Below are 26,581 nucleotides of genomic sequence, written 5' to 3' on the forward strand. Positions count from 1 at the left end.
GTTATGGTTATTATGACTCATACCGTGATAATCAATAAAAGTACTATAAAACCTAAAAATGCTAAATTGTATCAATGATTTGAATTCCCCAGTGGCTTTTGAAGATTATGAAATATCATAAATATACTACATTCTTTAACAAAAAATAACCAAAGAGATTATGTTATGGTGGTTGGCAGGCTACTTGACTGTAAAATAACTGTATATATAGCTTCAAATTATGTTTGAAAACTTGTATTTCTCAGTGATTCAATACATTTTTAATTGACTACAAATACGTTATGATAGATATTAAAGGCTGTTTGCAACTGGAATGTGTGTGTAGATTGGTGAGGACAATTTTTTTATTTAATCCATTTTAGATTAAGCTGTAACGTAACAACATGTAGAAAAAGGGAAGGGGTCAGAATGCACTGTATTTACTTCATTGGCAGTACACCCCCCCCCCCCTCCTTCATAAGCAATGACTGGAACATAGCTATGACAGTATGCAGCTTTATTGATGTTGTTTCTGTATCAACAGACAGTAGGCCTACAATTGTTTTTATTAGATTTTCCATTGACATAGATTATTCATTTGGACACAACCTGTTATTGCAGAAACCCCATACAATAAATGTAAAAGCTGTAACACGAGAATATTGCTCTCTTCAATCTTTTGTGGAGGAACATTGACCATGTGACTATTCCAGAATGAGTTTTGGAATTTGGGCATTTTTCTATGGAATTGGTGACATTTATCAGCTAATAACTGTACTAAACGATTACAACACAAAGCTATTTTGTGTTCATTGTTCAAAAAAATAAAAGTGCCATTAGTTTACTCTGTTACATTCAAACACAATCTGGGGTGCAAAGGTTGTTTTTATTGTTCAGTGCAATCTTTATTTTATTCACAGTAGACAACTCAGTTTAGTATTCATGAGCTGGACTTGTGTAGAGGACAGTTCCTTTGTAGAGGATGTCAGTTTCTTGCAGTGAGAACCACTGACGTCACTAAACTGCCCAAGGCCACCACCAGAGCACCAAGCAGGAAAGTCCATGAAATTCCCTGAAACACCAAGTGACGCAATGTCAACAAACAGTAAAAAAAATAAAAATATCGTGAACTGAATTAAACCAAAACATTTCACACAGGGAAGGTTGTGGCTTACAGGTGGCTTCTTTTTAGAAGGAGTCAGAAATGGGGCAATATTGTCTCCGAGGAGCTGGGCAGGTTTGGCTTGCCACTTCTGGGTATCTTTGCCTCCTGATTGCCTTTTCACTAGCTTGGACAACTCAACATGGATGGCCTGGGGATCAAATCAAATTGTATTTGTCACATGCGCCAAATACAAAAGGTGTAGACCTTACCGTGAAAGAAATAGAGTTCATAAAAGATTTACTAAATAAACTAAAGTAAAACATCTAACCAATCAAAAAGTAACAAGAAATGTACATAACAATAACAAGGCTATATACAGGGGGTACCAGTACCGAGTCAATTTGCGGGGGTACAGGTTATTCGAGGTAATTTGCAAAGCGACTATGCATAGATAATAAACAGCGAGAAGTAGTGTAAAAACAAAGCGAGGGGGATCAATGGAAATAGTCCGGGTGGGTATTTGATTCGTTTAATTGTTCAGCAGTCTTGTGGCTTTTGGGTAGAAGCTGTTAAGGAGCCTTTTGGTCCTAGATTTGGCACTCTGGTAGGAGAGACAAGTGACAACTTATCCTAATAACCTTATACAAAGTCTTGTACAATGTATTATGTCAGCAGTAAAGTAGTCTAGGTTTAGTATTTTAGCAGTAAAGAGGGCGGAGTGGATTGTCAATGAGTATGAGGTTGTAGTTTAGAAGTTGTCCAGTAGATGGCATCATTGATCATATTAAATGCAACAATCTCAGGCTCAAGCCATAGTTGGACTTTATAATTGAATCAGATCCCGTTGATAATCAAATTTTGTTTCTTTCATGCATAACAAGTATTTTCAACAAATATTAACCTGTTTCCTGTTAAGCTCTCATAACCAAAGTTGTCTTGTTTTTTGTAGCCTACTTTGTTTCGCATTTCTTTGCATTTTGACCCTTATAGGTTCTTGGTAACCTAATGGTGGGTGGGATGTGTAACCTGAACACGATCTGTTATTTGCAGGGGTTGAAACCGAAATTATTTCCCAATCGTTTAATTCGGAACAGAACCATCACTTTTTTCCCCGTTCCATTCCACTGTTCCGACCAGCCAAATAAAGTTGTGAACCAGAAAACAATTAAAAAGCACCGGTTATATCGTTAATTTCTGTTCCTTTTTTAACCTGTGAAATCAACCTTTTTTTTCTTCTTAATTTAGCTCATTAAATTACTTCACCAATCAGTGCGGATAGAGCAGGCAAACTAGTTGTTAACATGCTTGATGGACAGACAAGTGTAGCTAGCCTATGGCGTAAAATGCGATTGAAATGTGTCGGGTGGGTAGAGAGCGAGAGAGGGGTTTTTAGCTAGATGGGATCCAGTTTTTGTCAAATTAACGTCAGATTGGACTTTTCGTAGCAAGTTAGGAGAATTCATGCAGCAGGTTAGGAAAAGGGTGAGGGGTTAGCTAAAATACAAAATAAAGCCGGATCCCCTCTAGCTATTACCCGAGAAAGGGTTGAGGGGTAGGCTTGAAGCGCCGGGCAAATTGTTATGATATGCATTATCTGAATGTAAGGGCGTATTTTTGTCGGCACCAACTCTACCATGGTTTGTTGCACAAAGCATATAGGGAAAATGAATGGCGTTTTTGGATAAACGCCGAAAATGAGGTATGTGGTAAACACACGCTTAGGAGATCGTATACGTTTTGTTCTAGATAATCTTCATCAGTTTACTCACTTTTTGAGAATTTTGAAGAATTTATGTAATAATAAAACATACATGACAAAAGCTTCATAATTAATAAAGGGCATGTTAACTGATTGCTATTATCTCATAAAACAAAACGTAAAAGGTGCCTGTTAACTTTATTTTCGGTGTTTATTCCAAAACCCTATTCTTTCCCCATTCATTCTTTCCATAGGGATGGCTGAACGAACCAGAGGTGATTTATTTCCGGGTTTTAGGACTACATACAATCTGGCACGCTTTAATAGCTAGGTCCACAGAATTATACATAGTAGGAGCAGCTTCTATGGAGAAACGTTGAATGTCCTTTGAGCTAGCTAACAACACACCCCTTACCTTTTTGTAGTTAAAAAATGCAATGTGAAACGTGATAAATAGGCCTGTAGTATCCTTAACTAGCATTGACAAAGTTAATCTATTCTTTAACCACCCTGAATAAAAATATAAATGCAACATGCAATATTTTCAAAGATTTTACTGCATTACTGTTCATATAAGGAAATCAGTTAATTCAAATAAATTCAATAGGCCCAACTCTATGGATTTCACATGACTGGGAATACAGGAAGGTAGGCTGAACACACACACTGGCAAAGATTTGTCTGAAACATAAAATAACATTATTAACCGGTTCCCATGCTTTTAAAATACTGGTATGGATCACTTGTTTCTGTTCCTTGAAAAATTTGTATTTTCCGGATTTCGGTTCTGTTCTGTTCCCTGAACTGGTTCCAACCCTTGGTTATTGGTCTAACCTATAGCCCAAAATGGCTTTTCTATATAATTCTGATTCAGAATCATGTTTCTGTTTTTCAATGCCTTACCCACACACCTAAATCAGGTCTCTAAAGAGAAAGATTACTTTATTCTCCATCAAGACAAGGGTGTAATTACCAAAGCAGCAGATATTTTAGTTTTGTCTAGACAAGACTGTCTCACCATGACAGCAGTGCACACTGCAGGTCAGGCCAAGTGGGGCTGAGGCCACAGAAAAACACATTCAGAGCATGGGTTAAAAAAACTAACCAACACACAATATTCTGAAGTCTACCCACAAGGGCAAACGTTTCTAAATGTTGTTATTCACACTTTGTATTTTGGTAGCATTGGAGTTGTTTAGCATAATGAGTTGGAACTAACTGAAGTAATAAAACATGTTAAATTAATAAAAATGTTGATTTGCTTTATCACTCAATGTGTGACATCAGGGTCTTTGTGGCTGAGTAGAGAGTTTAGCAGACAGCACTAGGAGCAAGACAGAACAGGTCTTCACTGGGGCTATGGAAGTAACACCACACAATGATATCTGCAAAGTGTTAGGCTCTAATACCTTTGGCTGACTTTGCTTTTCTGAACTATATTGTGCAAATCCAACACAAACCCATGCCATAAGGTTGTTCATTTTTGGCATTACTTCAATATTGGCAGTATTGGGCAATAGTACATAACTCTGTAAACTTATTGTGAACTGTGAGTCACACTATTCTAGACATGGTTTAAGAACTTGTTGAGTATTGCGTGCAGTTTTACAAAATATTATGGAAATAAAATCATGAATCTCTGGCCTAGTGTCATATGAGTGTGTTTGATTGTGCAATGATTTCAGGGACCTGTAGTGACATTGACCCTTTATCTGTTTGTGGGGGGTGGATTTCACTAGCAGTCTAGAGGCGAGGGAGAGGTGGAGGTGTTGAGAACCTCATTTAAATAGGCTATCTCACCTTAGTGGACGGCTCCAGTTTCAGGGCCTTCTTCAGTATCTCCATTGCCTCCTGGTACTCGCTCTTGTCTGACAGAAGCTGCACATAGATTGCAATATATCTGAACAGCTAAATCAACAATCATCCTTCAGCTGTATACTGTACATGTTTCAGTAGTACATGTTGAATGGCAGTAAATCTTTACACCCATCTAAAATGTCTGAATATGGTTTTAGAATAGAATTCCCCTTCCACCCAGGCACCGTAGACTTGTGAAGGACAGGTAACATTACAGTGTGTCCCTCACCTTTCCTGTCCTGAAGAGGGCTTTGACGTTTTGTGGATCAAGGGACAGAACATCCCGGCTGGTGTGTAGTGCGTCATCGTACTGCTCCAATTTCAGCTGAGCTGCTGCCAGGTTGTTCAGACACTTCACCCGGTAGTCCTGCACCTCCTCCTCCTCCCCCTCCAACAGCACATCACTACTACCATCTACAGGGGGGGGGGGGGGGGGGGGGGGGGGGGGGGGGGGGGGGGGGCACAGGCCACAAAGCCTCACACCTGGGCTATTGTCATGTATATGTCCTTGGAGCCCCAGTCTTTGGGTGTTAGGGAGAATTCTATACTCACAGGAACTAAAGGGAGGAGAGACTTTGGGTTTTTGATGTACTGTAAGGACATCTGTGTGTTTGTTTGCCTCAGTAAAAATCCATTGTTAGCGCCATTATGGACGCGCAGACTTTGACACTCCTGTGAGTTTGGAAGTCTCTCTGTTCCAGCTGAAGTGAGAGTTTTTAGTCTAAGATCTGTGAGGGATTGTTGTTAGCAGAGCTATGTTAGGATTAGATTGGGAGGAAGGAGCAGTTATTCAAGGATTTACAGTATATTATAGAGACGGTAAAGTTAATTCATCTCACTAAAATCCAGGAAGAAGTCATCATAATCTAAAGTTTGGTGCATTGCCAAAACAATCAGTGTTTTGATGCAAGTTCTATTTATGTATATTTGTTCTACTTCTACACATACAGGGGGGAGAGAAACCTATATCTGTTGGGATATTCAGTGATAATTCTAATGCAGATATTCAATGATGGAGTTTTTTTCACCATGTATTACATTTCTCAATATTCTGTTGCATTTCCACATTTGATAACTTCAAGCATTGTCATGAATCTTTCCCTGGAGGCAGAATGAGTGATTTCAGCTAGATGGGCCAGCTGCAAAGTCGAAATTGGCTATATTGTAAAAATTTATGAAAACAAAAATGTGCTTTTTTGGTCTTAATTTAAGGTTAGGGTTATCAGTGTGGTTAAGGTTAGGGTTCGATTTAAAATAGGATTTTATGACTCTGGTCATTTGCTGGCGCAGCCACAATCTGCAGAGCTGCCTCCAGAACAAGATTCAGGATGAAAAATGCTAACCTGCTTAATTCGCAGTCTTTTTGCATTGAATATATTCATTTCTTGTTAAGTGCTGAGTAAAATGTAGCCATTGGCCTATCATCATTGATACATTTAGATGCAGCCCACACTCTTCTCCTCACTGACTCATTTCTGTCGAATGTCTCTCTTGGGTCCACCCTGCCTTTCCAGCAATGAACATTATTAAGGACCTTGAATTAACATGAACATTTATTAGGTTTGATTAAGAATCAACAATAACATTTCTCATGACAGTGACCTCTGCTGGATATGCTCCTCATTATTGTTTGCTTTTCTAAAGTCTACCAACCTTGCCAGCGGGCATGCCAGCTAAGATAGTTAGACAAGCTAACTACTCTAACTTGATTGATATCCTGAAATGTCTTTTTGGTAGCTAGTTATGAGGTTGAGGGATTGGAAACTTATCTCGGCTAGCTAAAGCCAACTTCATAAAATTGCTACAGATGTAGGAACTTCATCTGATCACCCTGTTGCAGGAGAACCTTCCTGCAATGCATGACATTTTAAAATGTGTAGTGTATATGAGGTTTAAAAAGTCTTCTGAAGTTTGTAATTTCCAATTTGAAATTACCTTTGATTTTCCCTTACGAAAAATGTATCAAACCCTACAAAAATGTCCATTCATTATAATCCATACAATAATTCACATTTCATATTCCCACAGGATTATTTTCTTGATTTAGCAAACTGGCTCAAATTAAGATCCTACATCTGTAGATGGCTAGTAGTATTACAGAAAAAAAAGTGTATTTATTTATTAACAAGACAAATCTGAGGGGGCATGTGCCCCTGTGCGTGAGTAGCATGACACACGTGTTGAAAGAAAGGATTACCTCTAGTATGTGTAGTAAGGACATCAAGAGCCATCCAGTAGGCTCTGGCAGCCATGCTGTACTCCTCCCTCTGGAAGTGGAAGTTCCCACGCTCTCGTTTCTGGTTTCCGATGCGCATACGGTCCGAAATGGGGAGAATCAGAGGGTCGGGCTTCTCTCTGATGTCCAGGAGCTGCAACTGGTAGAGTAAGGGGGCCCAGGCTGGAATATCTGTCTCCCTGCCAAAAAACAAATACACACACATACACAAACCTTTAATCACACCCAGACCGGAGCAATAGGGATGGATAGCCTAAATATCTGCATCAACATCTCACTTTGATTGTGTGTAAATATGCTGGGTCAGTGCATATCATATCACTCATGTTGTTGACATCACCAGAATGGTTGTCTGAAGTCATTACCCATGTGCCAGTCATTTTCCAATACCACAACTAAGTTTTAAGTTGTTTCGGTTACATCTTGTTTGATTGGACAGTATATTGATTGGTGACTTCACCTGCAATATGTATTAGAAGACAACCAATATCTGCTATCTGATCGACAGGGAATTGGCACTGTGATCTAAGCTAGATAGATAGCTAGTTAGAGCACCAGTCAAAAGTTTTTCTTTATTTTTACTATTTTACTATTCTACATTGTAGAATAATAGTTAAGACATCAAAACAATGAAATAACACATATGGAATCATGTAGTAACCAAAAAAAGTGTTAAACAAACAAAATATATTTTAGATTCTTCAAAGTAGCCACCCTTTGCCTTGATGACAGCTTTGCATAAGCTTGGCATGCTTGGCATTCTCTCAACCAGCTTCACCTGGAATGCTTTTCCAACAGTCTTGAAGTTTCCACTTGTTGGCGGCTTTTCCTTCACTCTGCGGTCCAACTCATCCCAAGACATCTCAATTGGTTTGAGGTCGGGTGATTGTGGAGGCCAGGTCATCTGATGCCACACTCCATCACTCTTTGTCTTGGTCAAATAGCCCTTACACAGCCTGGAGGTGTGTTGGGTCATTGTCCTGTTGAAAAACAAATGATGGTCCCACTAAGCACAAACCAGATGGGATGGTGTAACGCTGCAGAATGCTATGGTAGCCATGCTGGTTCCGTGTGCCTTGATTTCTAAATAAATCACAGACAGTGTAATCAGCAAAGCACCCCCACACCATCACACTTCCTTTGTGTCCTTTAATAGCGATCTCTTTGCAGCAATCGACCATGAAGGCCTGATTCACGCAGTCTCCTCTGATCAGTTGATGTTGAGATGTGTTTGTTACTTGAACTCTGTGAAGCATTTATTTGGGCTTCAATTTCTGGGGCTGGTAACTGTAATGAACTTATCCTCTGCAGCAGAGGTAACCCTGGAATGAGTAGGTGTGTCCAAACTTTTGATTGGTGTGTGTGTGTGTGTGTGTGTGTGTGTGTGTGTGTGTGTGTGTGTGTGTGTTTGTGTGTGTGTATATAGTGCCTTGCGAAAGTATTCGGCCCCCTTGAACTTTGCGACCTTTTGCCACATTTCAGGCTTCAAACATAAAGATCTAAAACTGTATTTTTTTGTGAAGAATCAACAACAAGTGGGACACAATCATGAAGTGGAACAACATTTATTGGATATTTCAAACTTTTTTAACAAATCAAAAACTGAAAAATTGGGCGTGCAAAATTATTCAGCCCCTTTACTTTCAGTGCAGCAAACTCTCTCCAAAAGTTCAGTGAGGATCTCTGAATGATCCAATGTTGACCTAAATTACTAATGATGATAAATACAATCCACCTGTGTGTAATCAAGTCTCCGTATAAATGCACCTGCACTGTGATAGTCTCAGAGGTCCGTTAAAAGCGCAGAGAGCATCATGAAGAACAAGGAACACACCAGGCAGGTCCGAGATACTGTTGTGAAGAAGTTTAAAGCCGGATTTGGATACAAAAAGATTTCCCAAGCTTTAAACATCCCAAGGAGCACTGTGCAAGCGATAATATTGAAATGGAAGGAGTATCAGACCACTGCAAATCTACCAAGACTTGGCCGTCCCTCTAAACTTTCAGCTCATACAAGGAGAAGACTGATCAGAGATGCAGCCAAAAGGCCCATGATCACTCTGGATGAACTGCAGAGATCTACAGCTGAGGTGGGAGACTCTGTCCATAGGACAACAATCAGTCGTATATTGCACAAATCTGGCCTTTATGGAAGAGTGGCAAGAAGAAAGCCATTTCTTAAAGATATCCATAAAAAGTGTCATTTAAAGTTTGCCACAAGCCACCTGGGAGACACACCAAACATGTGGAAGAAGGTGCTCTGGTCAGATGAAACCAAAATTGAACTTTTTGGCAACAATGCAAAACGTTATGTTTGGCGTAACTGAAAACTGCTGTTCACAAATGCTCTCCATCCAACCTCACTGAGCTCGAGCTGTTTTGCAAGGAGGAATGGGAAAAAATTTCAGTCTCTCGATGTGCAAAACTGATAGAGACATACCCCAAGCGACTTACAGCTGTAATCGCAGCAAAAGGTGGCGCTACAAAGTATTAACTTAAGGGGGCTGAATAATTTTGCACGCCCAATTTTTCAGTTTTTGATTTGTTAAAAAAGTTAAATGAATGTCGTTCCACTTCATGATTGTGTCCCACTTGTTGTTGATTCTTCACAAAAAAATACAATTTTATATCTTTATTTTTGAAGCCTGAAATGTGGCAAAAGGTCGCAAAGTTCAAGGGGGCCTCATACTTTCGCAAGGCACTGTATATACACCTTAGCCAAATACATTTAAACTCAGTTTCAAAATTCCTGACATTTAATCCAAGTAAAAATTCCTCATCTTGGGTCCGTTAGGATAACCCCTTTATTTTAAGAATGTGAAATGCCAGAATAATAGTAGAGATAATTATTTATTTCAGCTGTCATTTCTTTCATCACATTCCCAGTGGGTCAGAAGTTTACATACAGTCAATTAGTATTTGGTAGCATTGCTTTTAAATTGTTTGACTTAGGTCAAACGTTTCGGGTAGCCTTCCACAAGCTTCCAACAATAAGTTGGGTGACTTTTGGCCCATTCCTCCTGACAGAGCTGGTGTAACTGAGTCAGGCTTGTAGGCCTCCTTGCTCGCACACACTTTTTCAGTTCTGCCCACAAATGTTCAATAGGTTTGAGGTCAGGGCTTTGTGATGGCCACACTAATACCTTGACTTTGTTGTCCTTAAGCCATTTTGCAACAACTTTGCGACCAAGCTTTAACTTCCTGATGTCTTGAGATGTTGATAATTTTCCTGCCTCATGATGCCATCTATTTTGTGAAGTGCACCAGTCCCTCCTGCAACAAAGCACCCACCCAACATGATGCTGCACCCTCGTGCTTCACGGTTGGGATGGTGTTCTTTGGCTTGCAAGCGTCCCCCTTTTTCCTCCAAAAATAACGATGGACATTGTGGCCAAACAGTTCTATTTTTGTTTCATCAGACCAGAGGACATTTCTCCAAAAAGTACGATCTTTGTGCCCATGTGCAGTTGCAAACCATAGTCTGGCTTTTTATGGCGGTTTTGGAGCAGTGGCTTCTTCCTTGCTGAGCAGCCTTTCAGGTTATGTCGATATAGGACTCATTTTTACTGTGGATATAGATACTTTTGTATCTGTTCCCTCCAGCATCTTCACAAGGTCCTTTGCTGTTGTTCTGGGATTGATTTGCACTTTTCGCACCACAGTGTGTTCATCTCTAGGAGACATAACGCGTCTCCTTCCTGAGCGGTATGACGGCTGCGTGGTCCCATGGTGTTAATACTTGCGTACTATTGTTTGTACAGATGAACATGGTACCTTCAGGCATTTGGAAATAGCTCCCAAGGATGAACCAGACTTGTGGAGGTCTACAAATTGTTTTCTGAGGTCTTGGCTGATTTATTTTGATTTTCCCATGATGTCAAGCAAAGAGGCACTAAGTTTGAATGTATGCCTTGAAATACATCCACAGGTACACCTCCAATTGACGCAAATTATGTCAATTAGCCTATCAGAAGCTTCTAAAGCCATGACGTCATTTTCTGGAATTTTCAAAGCTGTTTAAAGGCACAGTCAACTTAGTGTATGTAAACTTCTGACCCACTGAAATTGTGATACAGTGAATTATACGTTAAATAATCTGTCTGTAAACAATTGTTGGAAAAATGTATTGTGTCATGCACAAAGTAGATGTCCTAACCGACTTGCCAAAATGATAGTTTTTTAACAAGACATTTGTGGAGTGGTTGAAAAGCGAGTTTTAATGACTCCAACCTAAGTGTATGTAAACTTCCGACTTCAACTGTATGTATATGTAAATGTGTATGGTGTGTATATGTGTATATCTAGTATATACACACACAAGTATGTGGACACCTCTTCAAATGAGTGGATTCGGCTATTTCAGCAACACCTTTTACTTACAGGTGTATAAAATCGAGCACACAGCCATGCAATCTCCATAGACAAACATTGGCAGTTGAATGGCTTTACTGAAGAGCTCAGTGACTTTCAACGTGGCACCGTCATAGGATGCCACCTTTCCAACAAGTCAGTTCGTACATTTCTGCCCTGCTAGAGCTGCCCAGGTCAACTGTAAGTGCTGTTATTGTGAAGTGGAAACGTCGAGGCGCAACAACGGCTCAGCCACGAAGTGGTAGGCCACACAAGCTCACAGTATAGGACCGCCAAGTGGTGAAGCACGTAGCGCGTAAAAGTCGTCTGTCTTCGGTTGCAACACTCACTACCGAGTTCCAAACTGTCTCTGGAAGCAATGTCAGCACAGCAACAGTTCGTCGGAGCTTCAGTATATGGGTTTCCATGGCCGAACAGCCGCACACAATCCTAAGTTCACCATGCACAATGACAAGGGTCGGCTGGAGTGGTGTAAAGCTCAACGCCATTGCTCTGGAGCAGTGGAAACGCGTTCTCTGGAGTCATGACTCTCTTTCCTTGGTGAGGATCATAGGCGCCAGATCAGCTTGGCACAGGGCTGACAGATAGCCAGACTCCCCCCTCTCTCCTACCAGGGAGGAAGTGGGGAGTTGGGACGGTTTTATGACTTAATGCCGGTCGTAAACTTTCTCTCTCTTGCCCTGCAGTATTAAAAAGTAAAAAAAACCTTTGTTACACAGAGAGACTTCGCCGCCAACACTTAAACAACGGTCACTGGACAATATATTTCAACATCCAAATTTTGGGAATGATGAGGGATGGAATATGGAAAATTAATGTCTATTTTGTGATGTAAAAATTATCAGCAAGACTATAACGGAAATACTGTAACTGAGGAAGGAAACACATTCTAGCCGTAAAGTTTCCACCCAATAGGATGATAATACAATATGAAGAACGATGAAACTATGTTTGAAAATATAGAAACGTGAGTTTAGTCTTCTAATAAGATAATGGTTTTTCATGTCTGTTGTATACTAACTAAGTCACGCCCCTAATGAGGTCAGAGGTCGTTTCCACATGATGGAACAGCCCTCCAAGGCCAGAGTGCTTAAAAGGACTCGCTGAGAATTGAAATACAGTCCAGAGAATGTGAGGATGTGGTCCACACATTGAAATGGTTAAAACTACAAGACCAGAAAATGGTAAGACCCTCTGAAACTCTCGATGAGTGAAGAATTTGAAGACTAGACCAAACACCCACAGTCTGCAGCTGGGTATGTAAAGTAGTCTAGAGCAATTGACCAAAGATGGGAGGAAAGAACAGATTCCTCTCACCACCGTGTGGTACACCTGAAGTATCCATTCTAAGAACACACCAAGACAAAGAGGCCTACTAAGAAGGTCATTGTGACCTTAGGTGGACAACCAGAGACTTACATCAAACCCCTTCCCATAGAACCATCAAGTTCAACAGAGAGACGACAAAGACATCTATGTCTAAATATATACATTGCATTTCTTTTCCAAATGAGCGGCCGTTCATGTACAAAGTATTCATATTACGGCGAGCATAGTTTCCAAATGTATGTATGTATGTATGTATGTATGACAACTCCATTCTCTTTGTCTCTCCCACTCTTTATCTTTCCCCACCCCCTTTGGATTGTGTAACAAGCCGTCATATCGTGTCAGTCCACTAGGGACTTTTATCTCATGTAAGTGTGCATGGTATTCTGTGTTATTATTTAGTTAGTTAATAAATAAATGATTAAATACATTTGTGAAGTACTGAATGTTCAAAAGGGCTAGGGTTCTTGCGGATCCAGGGACATTGTGACATTCAGAATGAGACTGATGAGGTAATAATTAATAATTGTCTGTTATTGATGTAAGAGATATTTATGAATATTTAGATTTTAAGTCGGAAGATAGTAACTCGGTAAAGAACTTCTGCTGTGGTGCCCCAAATTCCTAATGAGTTAATTGTTACATGATTAATTTAATCGAGTAATAATTAAACGTAGTAGGTAATTATTAAATAAATAGCTGTAATCACATTAATGATAGTCACATCACATCACTGGAGTGATGAATCATGCTTCACCATCTGGCAGTCCGACGGACAAATATGGGTTTGGCGAATGCCAGGAGAACACTACCTGCCGCAATACATAGTGCCAAATGTACAGTTTGGTGGAGGAGGAATAATGGTCTGTTCACTTAGCTCCATTGAAGGAAAATCTTAACGCTACAGCATACAATGACATTACAGACGATTCTGTGTTTCCAACTTTGTTGGAAGGCCCTTTCTTGTTTCAGTGTGACAATGACCCCATGCACAAAGCAAGGTCCATAAAGAAATGGTTTGTTGAATCGGTGTGGAAGAACTTGACTGGCCTGCACAGAGCCCTGACCTCAACTCCATCAAACACCTTTGGGCTAAATTGGAACGCCGACTGGGAGCCAGGCCTAATCGCCCAACATCAGTGCCAAACCTCACTAATGCTCTTGTGGCTGAATGGAAGCAATGTGTGTATATAGAGTATACGCTCTTGTGGGTGAATGGAAGTGTGTGTATATAGAGTACCAGTTAAAGTTTTGACACACCTACTCATTCAAGGGATTTTCTTTATTTTTTACTGTTTTCTACATTGCAGAATAATAGGGAAGACATCAAACTACTAAATAGCACATATGGAATCCTGTAGTAACCCAAAAAAGTGTAAACAAATCAAAATATATTTTATATTTGAAATTCTTCAAAGTAGCCACAAGTAGCCTTGATGACAGCTTTGCACATTCTTGGCATTCTCTCAACCAGCTCCATGAAGTAGTCACCTGGAATGCATTTCAATTAACAGGTGCCTTGTTAAAAGTGAATTTGAGGAATTTCTTTCCTTCTTAATGCGTTTGAGCCAATCAGTTGTGTTGTGACAAGGTAGGGGTGGTATACAGAAGATAGCACTATTTGGTAAAAGACCAAGTCCATATTATGGCAAGAACAGCTCAAATTAGAAAAGCGAAACAACAGTCCATCATTACTTTGAGACATGAAGGTCAGTCAATACGAAACATTACAAAACTTTGAACGTTTATTCAAGTGCAGTCGCAAAAACCATCAAGCGCTATGATGAAACTGGCTCTCATAGGACCACCACAGGAAAAGAAGACCCAGAGTTACCTATGCTGCAAAGGGTAAGTTCATTAGAGTTACCAGCCTCAGAAATTGCAGCCCAAATAAATGCTTCACAGAGTTCAAGTAACTGACCCATCTCAACAATAACTGTTCAGAGGAGACTGCGTGAATCAGGCCTTCATGGTCGAATTGTTGCAAAGAAACCACTACTAAAGGACACCAATAAGAAGAAGAGACTTGCTTGAGCCAAGAAACACAAGCAATGGGCAATAGAACGGTGGAGATTTGTCCTTTGGTCTGATGAGACCATCTTTGTGAGACGCAGAGTAGGTGAACGGAGGATCTCTGCATGTATGGTTCCCACCGTGAAGCATGGAAAAGGAAGTGTGATTTAGAATTCAAGGCACACTTAACAATCACGGCTACCACAGCATTCTGCAGCGATACGCCATCCCATCTAGTTTGTGCTTAGTAGGACTGTCATTTGTTTTTCAACAGGACAATGACCCAAAACACCTCCAGACTGTGTTAGGGCTATTTGGCCAAGAAGGAGAGTGATGGAGTGCGGCATCAGATGACCTGGCCTACACAATCACCCAACCTCAACCCAATTGAGATGGTTTGGGATGAGTTGGACTCCAGAGTGAAGGAAGAGCAGCCAACAAGTGCTCATCATATGTGGGAACTCCTTCAAGACTGTTGGAAAAGCATTCCAGGTGAAGCTGGTTGAGAGAATGCCAAGAGTGTGCAAAGCTGTCATCAAGGCAAAGGGTGGCTACTTTGAAGAATCAAAAATATAAACAATGTTTTGATTTGTTTAACACTTTTTTGGTTACTACATGAATCCATATGTGTTTTTTAATAGTTTTTATGTATTCACTATTATTCTACAATGTACAAAATAGTAAAAATAAAGAAAACCCCTTGACCCTATAGCACACAATGGAGCGTGCATGACATGGGCTCACTTAATTGATTACGTTTAGCAGAGGGAGCAGTAGGTTGACTTGAATTCGGGAGTTGGGAGGAGAGCTCCACAATTCCCATACCATATGTCAACATCTAGATGGTACAGTGCACACCCCTTGCTTAATTATAGTGAAATTGGTAAGCCCTGTCTTATTATCATCCCTCATTCAATATGAAGGCATAATTGGAAGGTGCAATTCTTATTTCTAAGGTCTTAAGTATGTCAAGGTCATATGCCAAAATAAAGTTGTAATACTCAATTCACTTTAAAAGGAGAAAGAAACAAGCCAATCGGATCATGTTAGAAATTCAGTTCTAGAAAGTAGAGATTTTAAATGAAATCTGATACCAGTCCAGTTGTCATAGCAAGGTCTGCTACTGGTAGTTGTATTGCAAGGTGATAGCACTGTGGTGTGTCAGATCATGAATTATTCAAATTGGTTGTGTCAATAACACAATTTGTCTGTTTAACATAATTAGTAAAGCACCAGTCTTTGGGCGCGTTCCTCTGACCAGGCATTGATGACGCATGCCAGATCTTACAATGCGTGGATAGGTATTTTAAGTTTCAGCTAACCACATCATTATGTTATAGCAATCAGTCAGTTGATGACGCAGTCGATGACGTGGCACGCAACCATTGGTGATGCATGCAATGTCTGAGCGGGGGAGCACGATCACTGTGCCTGTGTCGTCAGGTGGAATCGGGTTACCATTTCACCTCTCCTCCCAAGGGACTACATCCAGTGTTACATGATGCAGGAGCATGTAGCAGATGAGCTATGGCCTTGGAAACATGAGATGGATCCCTTGGGACTGGAGGAAGTAGGGGCATTCAAAGATGTTTATCAGTTTAGGCTTTGGATGAGTAGACAAAAGAGGAAATAACCTTAGAAGTCAGACTCCACCATTAGTGATGGTGACTAGCTCGTAGAACAGGAATGGGCAACTCCAGTCCTCGGTGGCCGGAGTGGTGTTACACTTTTTCCCCATCCCTAGCCAACACAGCTGATTTAAACTAATTGCATTCTAAACTATAGATCATGATTAGTTGATTATTGGAGTCAGATGTGTTAGCTGGGGCTGGGGGCAAAAGTGTGAGACCAATCAGGATGTGCCCATCCCTGTAGTGGAATATTCATATTTAGCATATGTAGATGTTCAGGCAACTGCCAAAATAAAGGAAACACTTGAGTAAATGAGGGATACAAAGTATATTAAAAGCAGGTGCGGTTCCTGAGTTAATTAAATGATTAACATCCCATCATGCTTAGGGTCATGTACAAAAATGCTCAATGTGAGACATGTCTGGTGAGTATGCAGGCTATGGAAGAACTGTGACATTTTCAGCTTCCAGGAATTGTGTACAGATCCTTGCAACATGGGGCCGTGCATTATCATGCTGAAACATGAGGTGATGGCAACAGAATGGCAAAAGAATGGCACGGCAATGGGCCTTAGGATCTCGTATCTCTGTGCATTCAAATTGCCATCAATAAAATGCAATTGTGTTCATTGTCCACAGCTTATGCCTGCCAATACCATAACCCCACCGCCAACTTGGGGCTCTCTGTTCACAACGTTGACGTCAGCAAACTGCTTGTCCACACAACGCCATATATGTTGTGAGGCCTGTTGGACATACATTCTCTAAAATGACATTGAAAGAGGCTTATGGTAGAGAAAATAACATTAAATTATCTGGCATCCGCTCTGGTGGACATTCCTGCAGTCAACATGCCAATTGCATGCTCCTTCAAAATTTCTGACATCTGTGGCTTTGTGTTGTGTGACAAAATGGCACATTTTTAGTGGCTTTTTATTGTCCCCAGCACAAGGTGAACCTGTGTAATGATCATGCTGTTTGATCAGCTTCTTGATATGCCACACCTGTCAGGTGGATGGATTATCTTGGCAATGGAGAAATGCTCACTGACAGGGTTGTACACATTTATGCACACAATTTGAGAGAAATAACATTTGTGTGTATGGAACATTTCTGGGCTCTTTTACTTCCGCTCATGAAACATGGGACCAGCACTTAGCTGTTGCGTTTATATTTTTGTTCAGTATTGTAACTTAGTAAATAGGCTACTTTTCTTTAAATTGACAATTCTGTGAACTGTCTTGTGCAAGTTTTAAATTGACATAATACTTCTTAGCAAAGGTATTGTCTGGAGATGACGTGCAGGGATTTGTAGGTATGCATAATAGTAAGTCAATTTATCTAACTGGTTAGCTACTACTGTTAGCTAGCCATATAGTCACAAAGAACAGTTAGCTAGCTACCCACAAAGAATTGACAACTAACTTGGATAACATTGGTTTTAGGTCATTTTTGTTACACAAAATACCAGTCAGACTGAACATCTGTACGAAAACCAAATTAAAGTAGACCTTCTGTAGATATAAAAAACACTGATGCAATATGAAAAAAATGGGTGGAGGAGATTAATCAAACAAAAGGTTCTCAAATTGGGTTTAAGGGTGAATTGTTTGTGCATTCGGAAAGTATTCAGATCCTTGACTTTTCCACATTTTGTTACGTTACAGCCTTACTCGAACATTGATTAAATTGTTTTTTCCCCCCTCATTAATCAACACAATATATGCCATAATGACAAAGCAAAAACAGGTTTAGACATTTTGCTAATGTTTTTATTTTCTAATTTCACTGAAATTAAATTTACATAAGTATTCAGAGACCTTTTAATCAGTACTTTATTGAAGCAGCTTTGGCACCAATTGCAGCCTCAAGTCTTCTTGGGTATGATGCTACAAGCTTGGCACACCTGTATTTGGGGAGTTTCTCCTATTCTTCTCTGCAGATCCCCTCAAGCTCTGACAGGTTGGATGGGGAGCGTCACTGCACAGCTATTTTCAGGCCTGTCCAGAGATGTTCAAGTCCGGGCTCTGTCAGGGCCACTAAAGGACATTCAGAAACTTGTCCTGAAGCCACTCCTGTGTTGTCTTGGCTGTGTGCGTAGGGTTGTTGTCCTGTTGGAAGGTGAACCTTTGCCCCAGTCTGAAGTCCTGAGCACTCTGGAGCAGGTTTTCATCAAGTGTCTCTTTGTATTTTGCTCTGTTCATCTTTTCCCTCGATCCTGACTAGTCTCCAAGTCCATGCTACTGAAAAACATCCCCGCAGCATGAGGCTGCCAACAATATGCTTCACCGTAGGGATGGTGCCCAGTTTCCTCCAGACATGATGCTTGGAATTCAGGCCAAAGAGTTAACTCTTGGTTTCATCAGACCAAAGAATATTGGTCTGAGTCCTTTAGGTGCCTTTTGCCCAACAAGTGGGCTGTAATGTGCTTTTTACTGAGGAGTGGCTTCCATAAAGGGTTGATTGATGGAGTGCTGCAGAGATGGTTGTCCTTCTGGAAGATTCTCCCATCTCCACAGAGGAACTCTGATGCTCTGTCATTGACCATCAGTTTCTTGGTCATCTCTTACCAATGCCCTTCTCTCCTGATTGCTCAGTTTGGCTGGGCGGTCAGCTATGGGAGGAGTCTTGGGGGTTCCAAACTTCTTCCATTTAAGAATGATGGAGACCACTGTGTTCTTGGGGACATTCAATGCTGTAGAAATGTTTTGACACAATCCTGTTTCGGAGCTCTACAGACAATTCCTTCGACCTCATGTTTTGTTTTTTCCTCTGACATGCACTGTCAACAGTGGAACCTTACATAGACAGGTGTGCCTTTCCAAATAATCTCCAATCAATTGTATTTACCACAGGTGGATTCCAAGTTGTAGAAACATCTCAATGATCAATGGAAACAGGATGCACCTGAGCTCAATGTTGAGTCTCATAGGAAAGGGTCTGAATACTTATGCACATTTTCCAAAAACCTGTTTTCGCTTTGTCATTATGGAGTATTGTGTGTAGATTGATAAGGGAAAAAATACATTTTCGAATAAAGCTGACTGTAACAAAATGTGTAAAAATTCAAGAGGTCTGAATACTTTCCGAATGCACTGTATATTATGTATAACCTATCTAAATGCAAGAGATCGCCAAGTGCACAGGTAACATCTGGGATATTACCCCTGCATATTGAAACAGGCAGTATGTGGTGAAACGGAAGAGGAAAGACTAACTATTGTGACCTCAAAGAAATTGAGTATTAAACTAATTTGATCCTCTATTTCCCTTTTTACTACGATATACGCTTGCTCTTATTACAGAAAGCACACCAGATATACCCTGGCATTGTGGCTGAGCGATGAAAAGAAACTGAAATTGTTTTGTCCATTGTGTATTTCCATTTGCGGAATATTTAGATAAAGCCTGGAATAAAAGAAAGGGCTACCTATAATTAAATGATAAAAATTTGCTTCTGACAAATGACACTAATGAATACTCATGGAGAAAAAGGTATTGATTCACACGCAGAGTGTGGCAGATGTTTATTTAAGCCTTCGAAAGCAGGAATCGTGGTCGCAGGCAATGGTTTAAAAAAAACAACATACAAACAGAAAGAACTGAACTAAATAGGGAGCTGATGAGACCAGCTGAGAAACGAACACAGGTGAAATCAATGAACAAAAATGAAAGACAGGGCTACGTTCCAGAACACAAAGAATAAAAACACAAGGTTGACAAAGAAAAGCAGAACCTACAGGCACGAGTGTACAGTCGTGGCCAAAAGTTGAGAATGACAAATATTAATTTCCACAAAGTTTGCTGCTTCATTGTCTTTAGATATTTTTGTCAGATGTAACAGGAATACTGAAGTATAATTATAAGCATTTCATAAGTGTCAAGGGCTTTTACTGACAATTACATGAAGTTGATGCAGAGTCAATATTTGCAGTGTTGACCCTTCTTTTTCAAGACCTCTGCAATCCGCCCTGTCAATCTACAGTAGCTGCTGTCAATTAACTTCTGGGCCACATCCTGACTGATGGCAGCCCATTCTTGCATAATCAATGCTTGGAGTTTGTCAGAATTTGTGGGTTTTTGTTTGTCCACCCGCCTCTTGAGGATTGACCACAAGTTCTCAATGGGATTAAGGTCTGGGGAGTTTCCTGGCCATGGACCCAAAATATCGATGTTTTGTTCTCCGAGCCACTTAGTTATCACTTTTGCCTTATGGCAAGGTACTCCATCATGCTGGAAAAGGCATTGTTTGTCACCAAACGGTTCCTGGATGATTGGGAGAAGTTGCTCTCGGAGGATGTGTTGGTACCATTCTTTATTCATGGCTGTGTTCTTAGGCACAATTTTGAGTGAGCCCACTCCCTTGGCTGAGAAGCAACCCCACACATGAATGGTCTCAGGACGCTTTACTGTTGGCATTACACAGGCCTGATGGTAGCGTTCACCTTGTCTTCTCCGGACAAGCTTTTTTCCGGATTCCCCAAACAATCGGAAAGGGGATTCATCAGAGAAAATGACTTTACCCCAGTCCTCAGCAGTCCAATCCCTGTACCTTTTGCAGAATATCAGTCTGTCCCTGATGTTTTTCATGGAGAGAAGTGGCTTCTTTGTTGCCCTTGACACCAGGCCATCCTCCAAAAGTCTTCGCCTCACTGTGTGTGCAGATGCACTCACACCTGCCTGCTGCCATTCCTGAGCAAGCCCTGTACTGGTGGTGCCCCAATCCTGCAGCTGAATCAACTTTAGGAGATGGTCCTGGAGCTTGCTGGACTTTCTTGGGCACCTTGAAGCCTTCTTCACAACAATTGAACCCCTCTCCTTAAAGTTCTTGAGCATCAGATAAATGGTTGATTTCAGTGCAATCTTATTGGCAGCAATATCCTTGCCTGTGAAGCCCTTTTTGTGCAAAGCAATGATGACGGCACGTGTTTCCTTGCAGGTAACCATGACTGACAGAGGAAGAACAATGATTCCAAGCACCACCCTCCTTTTGAAGCTTCCAGTCTCTTATTCGAACTCAATCAGCATGACGGTGATCTCCAGCCTTGTCCTCGTTAACAGTCACACCTGTGTTAACGAGAGAATCACTGACATGTCAGCTGGTCCTTTTGTGGCAGGGCTGAAATGCAGTTATATTTTTTGGGGGATTCAGTTCATTTGCAAGGCATAGAGGGACTTTGCAATTCATCTGATCACTCTTCATAACATTCTGGAGTATATGCAGATTGCCATCATACAAACTGAGGCAGCAGACTTTGTGAAAATTAATATTTGTGTCATTCTCAACTTTTGGCCGCAACTGGCCTGTCTCCCACATGAATCTTCTTTGTGCCAGACTGGGTTCAAATGCCTTCATTTTATTTTTTCTGAATTTAAATTATTGTTTGGATGAGCTTATTTACAATTTATTTGCACTGCAGAGAACACAGGAAAAATAATTATCTTAATTATCACAGTAAATTATCGTAATGTTTGTTTGTCAATTAATCCCATGAGGGATGGGTTGCCAATTGGTGATTTGACACAAAAATAAAATGGAATTCATTGTAGCTAACCAAATGAATGAAGGACAATGTTACGAGTCACATCGTTATGAAGTAAAACATTTGCTTTGTGTCTTGCTTCGTCTCTATAGCCGGGACAATGGCAAGAAGGAAGGTTCAGTGGATGGGTAAGTCAATTGGGCTAGCTAGCTGGCCACAAAGAAGTGTTAGCTCGCTACCAACAAAGAATTGACATTTACTGTACCTTGCATAACATTAGTTTTAGGTAAATGTTTTAACTAGTTAGCTGGCTGGCTAGATTACAACGATTCCCATACTGTATATCTAGCTGATAATTTTTTAATAAAATGTTTGCTTGTGTATATCTTGTTTTGTCTATTGTTGCCATTGTCCAGGCTGGAAGAAGGTTCAGTGAATGGAGAGATGCAGCACGAGGTAATACAGTAAGGGTGTGTGAGTACTTCTCAAATGTAGTGTTTTATGCGTTCTCCACACTCGTCCTCACAAGGACATACTCAAGAGAATGTCCATGGAGAATATACTTGGAGCAAGAGTGTGGCGCACGGTTGTATGCATATTGAGAAACACACATTGTATGTCCTCTTTGGAGCTTACTACAGAGGAAGTATCCTTTCATGATCTGCCATAAATCTGTCCATCACCTTTCTGTACAAGTCCTCACTGGCATTATAATGATTTATTTATGTGATAAACCAATGGAAATGTGAATAGTTTATGAATTTATATAACAGCCCAACAACTGATGTCATTGCATTTCACCTTCATGAGTGACAATTATTATTTGTTTTCTCATTCTGGTCACACATTCCATGTAAATCCATTGACCAGGATGGATGACAATTGCTGAGAATGTATAAATAGACATACTAGAACAGTGATTTGATTCTCTTTGCCTTGGAGTTTTCCCTTTCTGCTCTTATCTCACTACATTTCACAATAGTCCAAAGGCTACATTATGTAACACTGGACTGTATTGAAGAAACAAACACAACCTCTCACCAGCCAGTTTGACTAGCTAAGAAAAGCAGATCACTGTGCTACAGGCATCCAGTTAGTTAGGGTAAACTCACTGGTTGATTAATGCACTGGTGCGGTGTGCTCCTAAAACACAGCCACATCAATAGAATATGAACCACAGCCACGACCTATAGAGACCCACAGTGGAAGCTCCATTAATTGTTCCCATAGAGAATTTTAGAAACACTTCAAATATGGGCTATGTTTGGTGTAGACTTACCCTGGCGTGGCGTTTTGATAACCATGTCAATCTCTCTGACAGGATGACTTATGTCAATGTATTTACCCCCAAAGATGTTTTGATGTAGATAACGTTAGGTAGGCGATAACATAAGGTTGGATATTTGTAATCTGTTGTGCTACAAAGCTAGCTAACTGGCCATGTTAAGTCTATGGGAATCGGAATCGGTGCCTTTTATGATGCGGTTGGACAATTTTGTTTTTCATGAGCACGGCCTTGTTTCAATTACAGCATACTGGATGACTGTCATTCATATTCCATTCACCCAGTTCAATGTAACATCAATAGGTTTAAGCTTCTACATGATACTAGAATTTTCCCAACACCCATCATGAGGTTGCTAAAACCTAGCTTATAAAAGGTTTGCAACGCAGTTGTACACATGTCAAGAAACATTTGAAGTGACACATGTACAGACAGTGACACATTCAATACTGCCTTGCACACTCTTTCCTGCATCTAGCTCATCTAGGGTGTAATCATTAGTTCAAAAGTTGCCAACAAGAGTTTCTATTGGACAGATGCAGGTATCTTGCTTCCGTTTAAAAATAACGTTTTTCAACACCCCTAATCAACCGTAAAACACAGTTCACTTTCATAGCAGTCACGTTGTATTCCTTCTCGCATCTGTACTCTCCTCTCACCTTTTCCCTCCATTTGTGGACTTCAAAGCACAACACATCTGTACGTGACCAGGTGAAAATACCTTTCCAAGCCAAACACTATCATAACCGCTACACACAGCCTACATCGTTGTCACCATATTAGCTAAAGTAACTTCATACTCAACATAGCTAATAGAACTAACGCATTAGTAAACCCGCTACAGTCAAGCAGTAACGTTAGTGTATAGCTGTAGAGGCTACTGTAGACCTTTATTGCAAAACAATGTGTTTAAATCAAGCAGTTTAGCAGTTACACAGGCGGGCCCCGGTGGCAATGAATTAGTCAAACCAAAAGCTTACCTTGACTTGGAAGAGCTCCAGTGTTGTCTTGAATAGTCATAGCCAGCTAGTTAACACAGCACCCCTCTGTTTGTGTAGGCTCAACTTGCTAGCTGCATTTGTTAGCTAAGTGAAACTGAAAGTGAAAGAAATGTGTTTGTTCAACTGTTTGCCTCTCCTTGAGTAAACTACTAACCACAATTTATGCACTTCAGTGCTAGCTAGCTCTAGCTTATGCTTTCAGTACGAGATTCATTCTCTGATCCTTTCATTGGGTGGACAAGATTTCAGTTCATGCTGCAAGAGCTCTGATAGGTTGGAGGACGTACTCCAGAAGTTGTCATAATTACTGTGTAAGTCTATGGAAGGGGGTGAGATCCATGTGCCTCCTAAGTTTGTATTTAAGTCAATATACGCAGAGGAGGACAGAAGCTAGCTGTCCGGCTACATCATGCTACCTTACAGTGCTGTAGAGGCTACTGTAGACCTTCATTGCAAAACAATGTGTTTAAATCAATTATTTGGTGACGTGAATATATTTAGTATGAGTTTTGTCTTAAAAGGATAACTTTTTAAATGTTTAAAAATAAAAATAAATATGAGATTAACTGAGGATGGTCCTCCTCTGAGGAGCCTCCACTGGAGAAAACAAAGGTTTGAAATGTAAATAATTTTTCTCACCAGAAAGGTATACAGTGCCTTACGAAAGTATTCGGCCCCCTTGAAAAGATTCCCCAAGCTTTAAACATCCCAAGGAGCACTGTGCAAGCAATAATATTGAAATGGAAGGAGTATCAGACCACTGCAAATCTACCAAGACCTGGCCGTCCCTCTAAACTTTCAGCTCATACAAGGAGAAGACTGATCAGAGATGCAGCCAAGAGGCCCATGATCACTCTGGATGAACTGCAGAGATCTACAGCTGAGGTGGGAGACTCTGTCCATAGGACAACAATCAGTCGTATATTGCACAAATCTGGCCTTTATGGAAGAGTGGCAAGAAGAAAGCCATTTCTTAAAGATACAGTGCCTTGCGAAAGTATTCGGCCCCCTTGAACTTTGCGACCGTTTGCCACATTTCAGGCTTCAAACATAAAGATATAAAACTGTATTTTTTTGTGAAGAATCAACAACAAGTGGGACACAATCATGAAGTGGAACGACATTTATTGGACATTTCAAACTTTTTTAACAAATCAAAAACTGAAAAATTGGCCGTGCAAAATTATTCAGCCCCTTTACTTTCAGTGCAGCAAACTCTCTCCAGAAGTTCAGTGAGGATCTCTGAATGATCCAATGTTGACCTAAATGACTAATGATGATAAATACAATCCACCTGTGTGTAATCAAGTCTCCGTATAAATGCACCTGCACTGTGATAGTCTCAGAGGTCCGTTAAAAGCGCAGAGAGCATCATGAAGAACAAGGAACACACCAGGCAGGTCCGAGATACTGTTGTGAAGAAGTTTAAAGCCGGATTTGGATACAAAAAGATTTCCCAAGCTTTAAACATCCCAAGGAGCACTGTGCAAGCGATAATATTGAAATGGAAGGAGTATCAGACCACTGCAAATCTACCAAGACCTGGCCGTCCCGCTAAACTTTCAGCTCATACAAGGAGAAGACTGATCAGAGATGCAGCCAAGAGGCCCATGATCACTCTGGATGAACTGCAGAGATCTACAGCTGAGGTGGGAGACTCTGTCCATAGGACAACAATCAGTCGTATATTGCACAAATCTGGCCTTTATGGAAGAGTGGCAAGAAGAAAGCCATTTCTTAAAGATATCCATAAAAAGTGTCGTTTAAAGTTTGCCACAAGCCACCTGGGAGACACACCAAACATGTGGAAGAAGGTGCTCTGGTCAGATGAAACCAAAATTGAACTTTTTGGCAACAATGCAAAACGTTATGTTTGGCGTAAAAGCAACACAGCTCATCACCCTGAACACACCATCCCCACTGTCAAACATGGTGGTGGCAGCATCATGGTTTGGGCCTGCTTTTCTTTAGCAGGGACAGGGAAGATGGTTCAAATTGATGGGAAGATGGATGGAGCCAAATACAGGTCCATTCTGGAAGAAAACCTGATGGAGTCTGCAAAAGACCTGAGACTGGGACGGAGATTTGTCTTCCAACAAGACAATGATCCAAAACATAAAGCAAAATCTACAATGGAATGGTTCAAAAATAAACATATCCAGGTGTTAGAATGGCCAAGTCAAAGTCCAGACCTGAATCCAATCGAGAATATGTGGAAATAACTGCAAACTGCTGTTCACAAATGCTCTCTATCCAACCTCACTGAGCTCGAGCTGTTTTGCAAGGAGGAATGGGAAAAAATGTCAGTCTCTCGATGTGCAAAACTGATAGAGACATACCCCAAGCGACTTACAGCTGTAATCGCAGCAAAAGGTGGCGCTACAAAGTATTAACTTAAGGGGGCTGAATAATTTTGCACGCCCAATTTTTCAGTTTTTGATTTGTTAAAAAAGTTTGAAATATCCAATAAATGTCGTTCCACTTCATGATTGTGTCCCACTTGTTGTTGATTCTTCACAAAAAAATACAGTTTTATATCTTTATGTTTGAAGCCTGAAATGTGGCAAAAGGTCGCAAAATTCAAGGGGGCCG

The 26,581-nt window shown here is 40.6% G+C and overlaps 1 protein-coding gene across 4 annotated transcripts in view; it reads right to left on the reverse strand.

The window, feature by feature from the left end:
• Window positions 1-479: 479 nt before the first annotated feature.
• Window positions 480-26,581, reverse strand: part of LOC139405645 (peptidyl-prolyl cis-trans isomerase FKBP8-like) — a 53,427-nt gene continuing 27,325 nt past the window's right edge. For all 4 annotated transcript variants that reach the window (XM_071148084.1, XM_071148078.1, XM_071148070.1 and 1 more), the window contains 5 exons: window positions 6,838-7,055; window positions 4,870-5,054; window positions 4,584-4,661; window positions 1,155-1,292; window positions 480-1,051 (listed from right to left, as the gene is read on the reverse strand). In XM_071148084.1, the coding sequence (XP_071004185.1) occupies window positions 965-1,051; window positions 1,155-1,292; window positions 4,584-4,661; window positions 4,870-5,054; window positions 6,838-7,055 (706 nt within the window). In that variant the 3' untranslated portion in view covers window positions 480-964. The remainder of the gene's footprint in view (window positions 1,052-1,154; window positions 1,293-4,583; window positions 4,662-4,869; window positions 5,055-6,837; window positions 7,056-26,581) is intronic.

This window comes from Oncorhynchus clarkii, chromosome 1, assembly GCF_045791955.1.
Source record: "Oncorhynchus clarkii lewisi isolate Uvic-CL-2024 chromosome 1, UVic_Ocla_1.0, whole genome shotgun sequence".
NCBI lineage: Eukaryota > Metazoa > Chordata > Actinopteri > Salmoniformes > Salmonidae > Oncorhynchus > Oncorhynchus clarkii.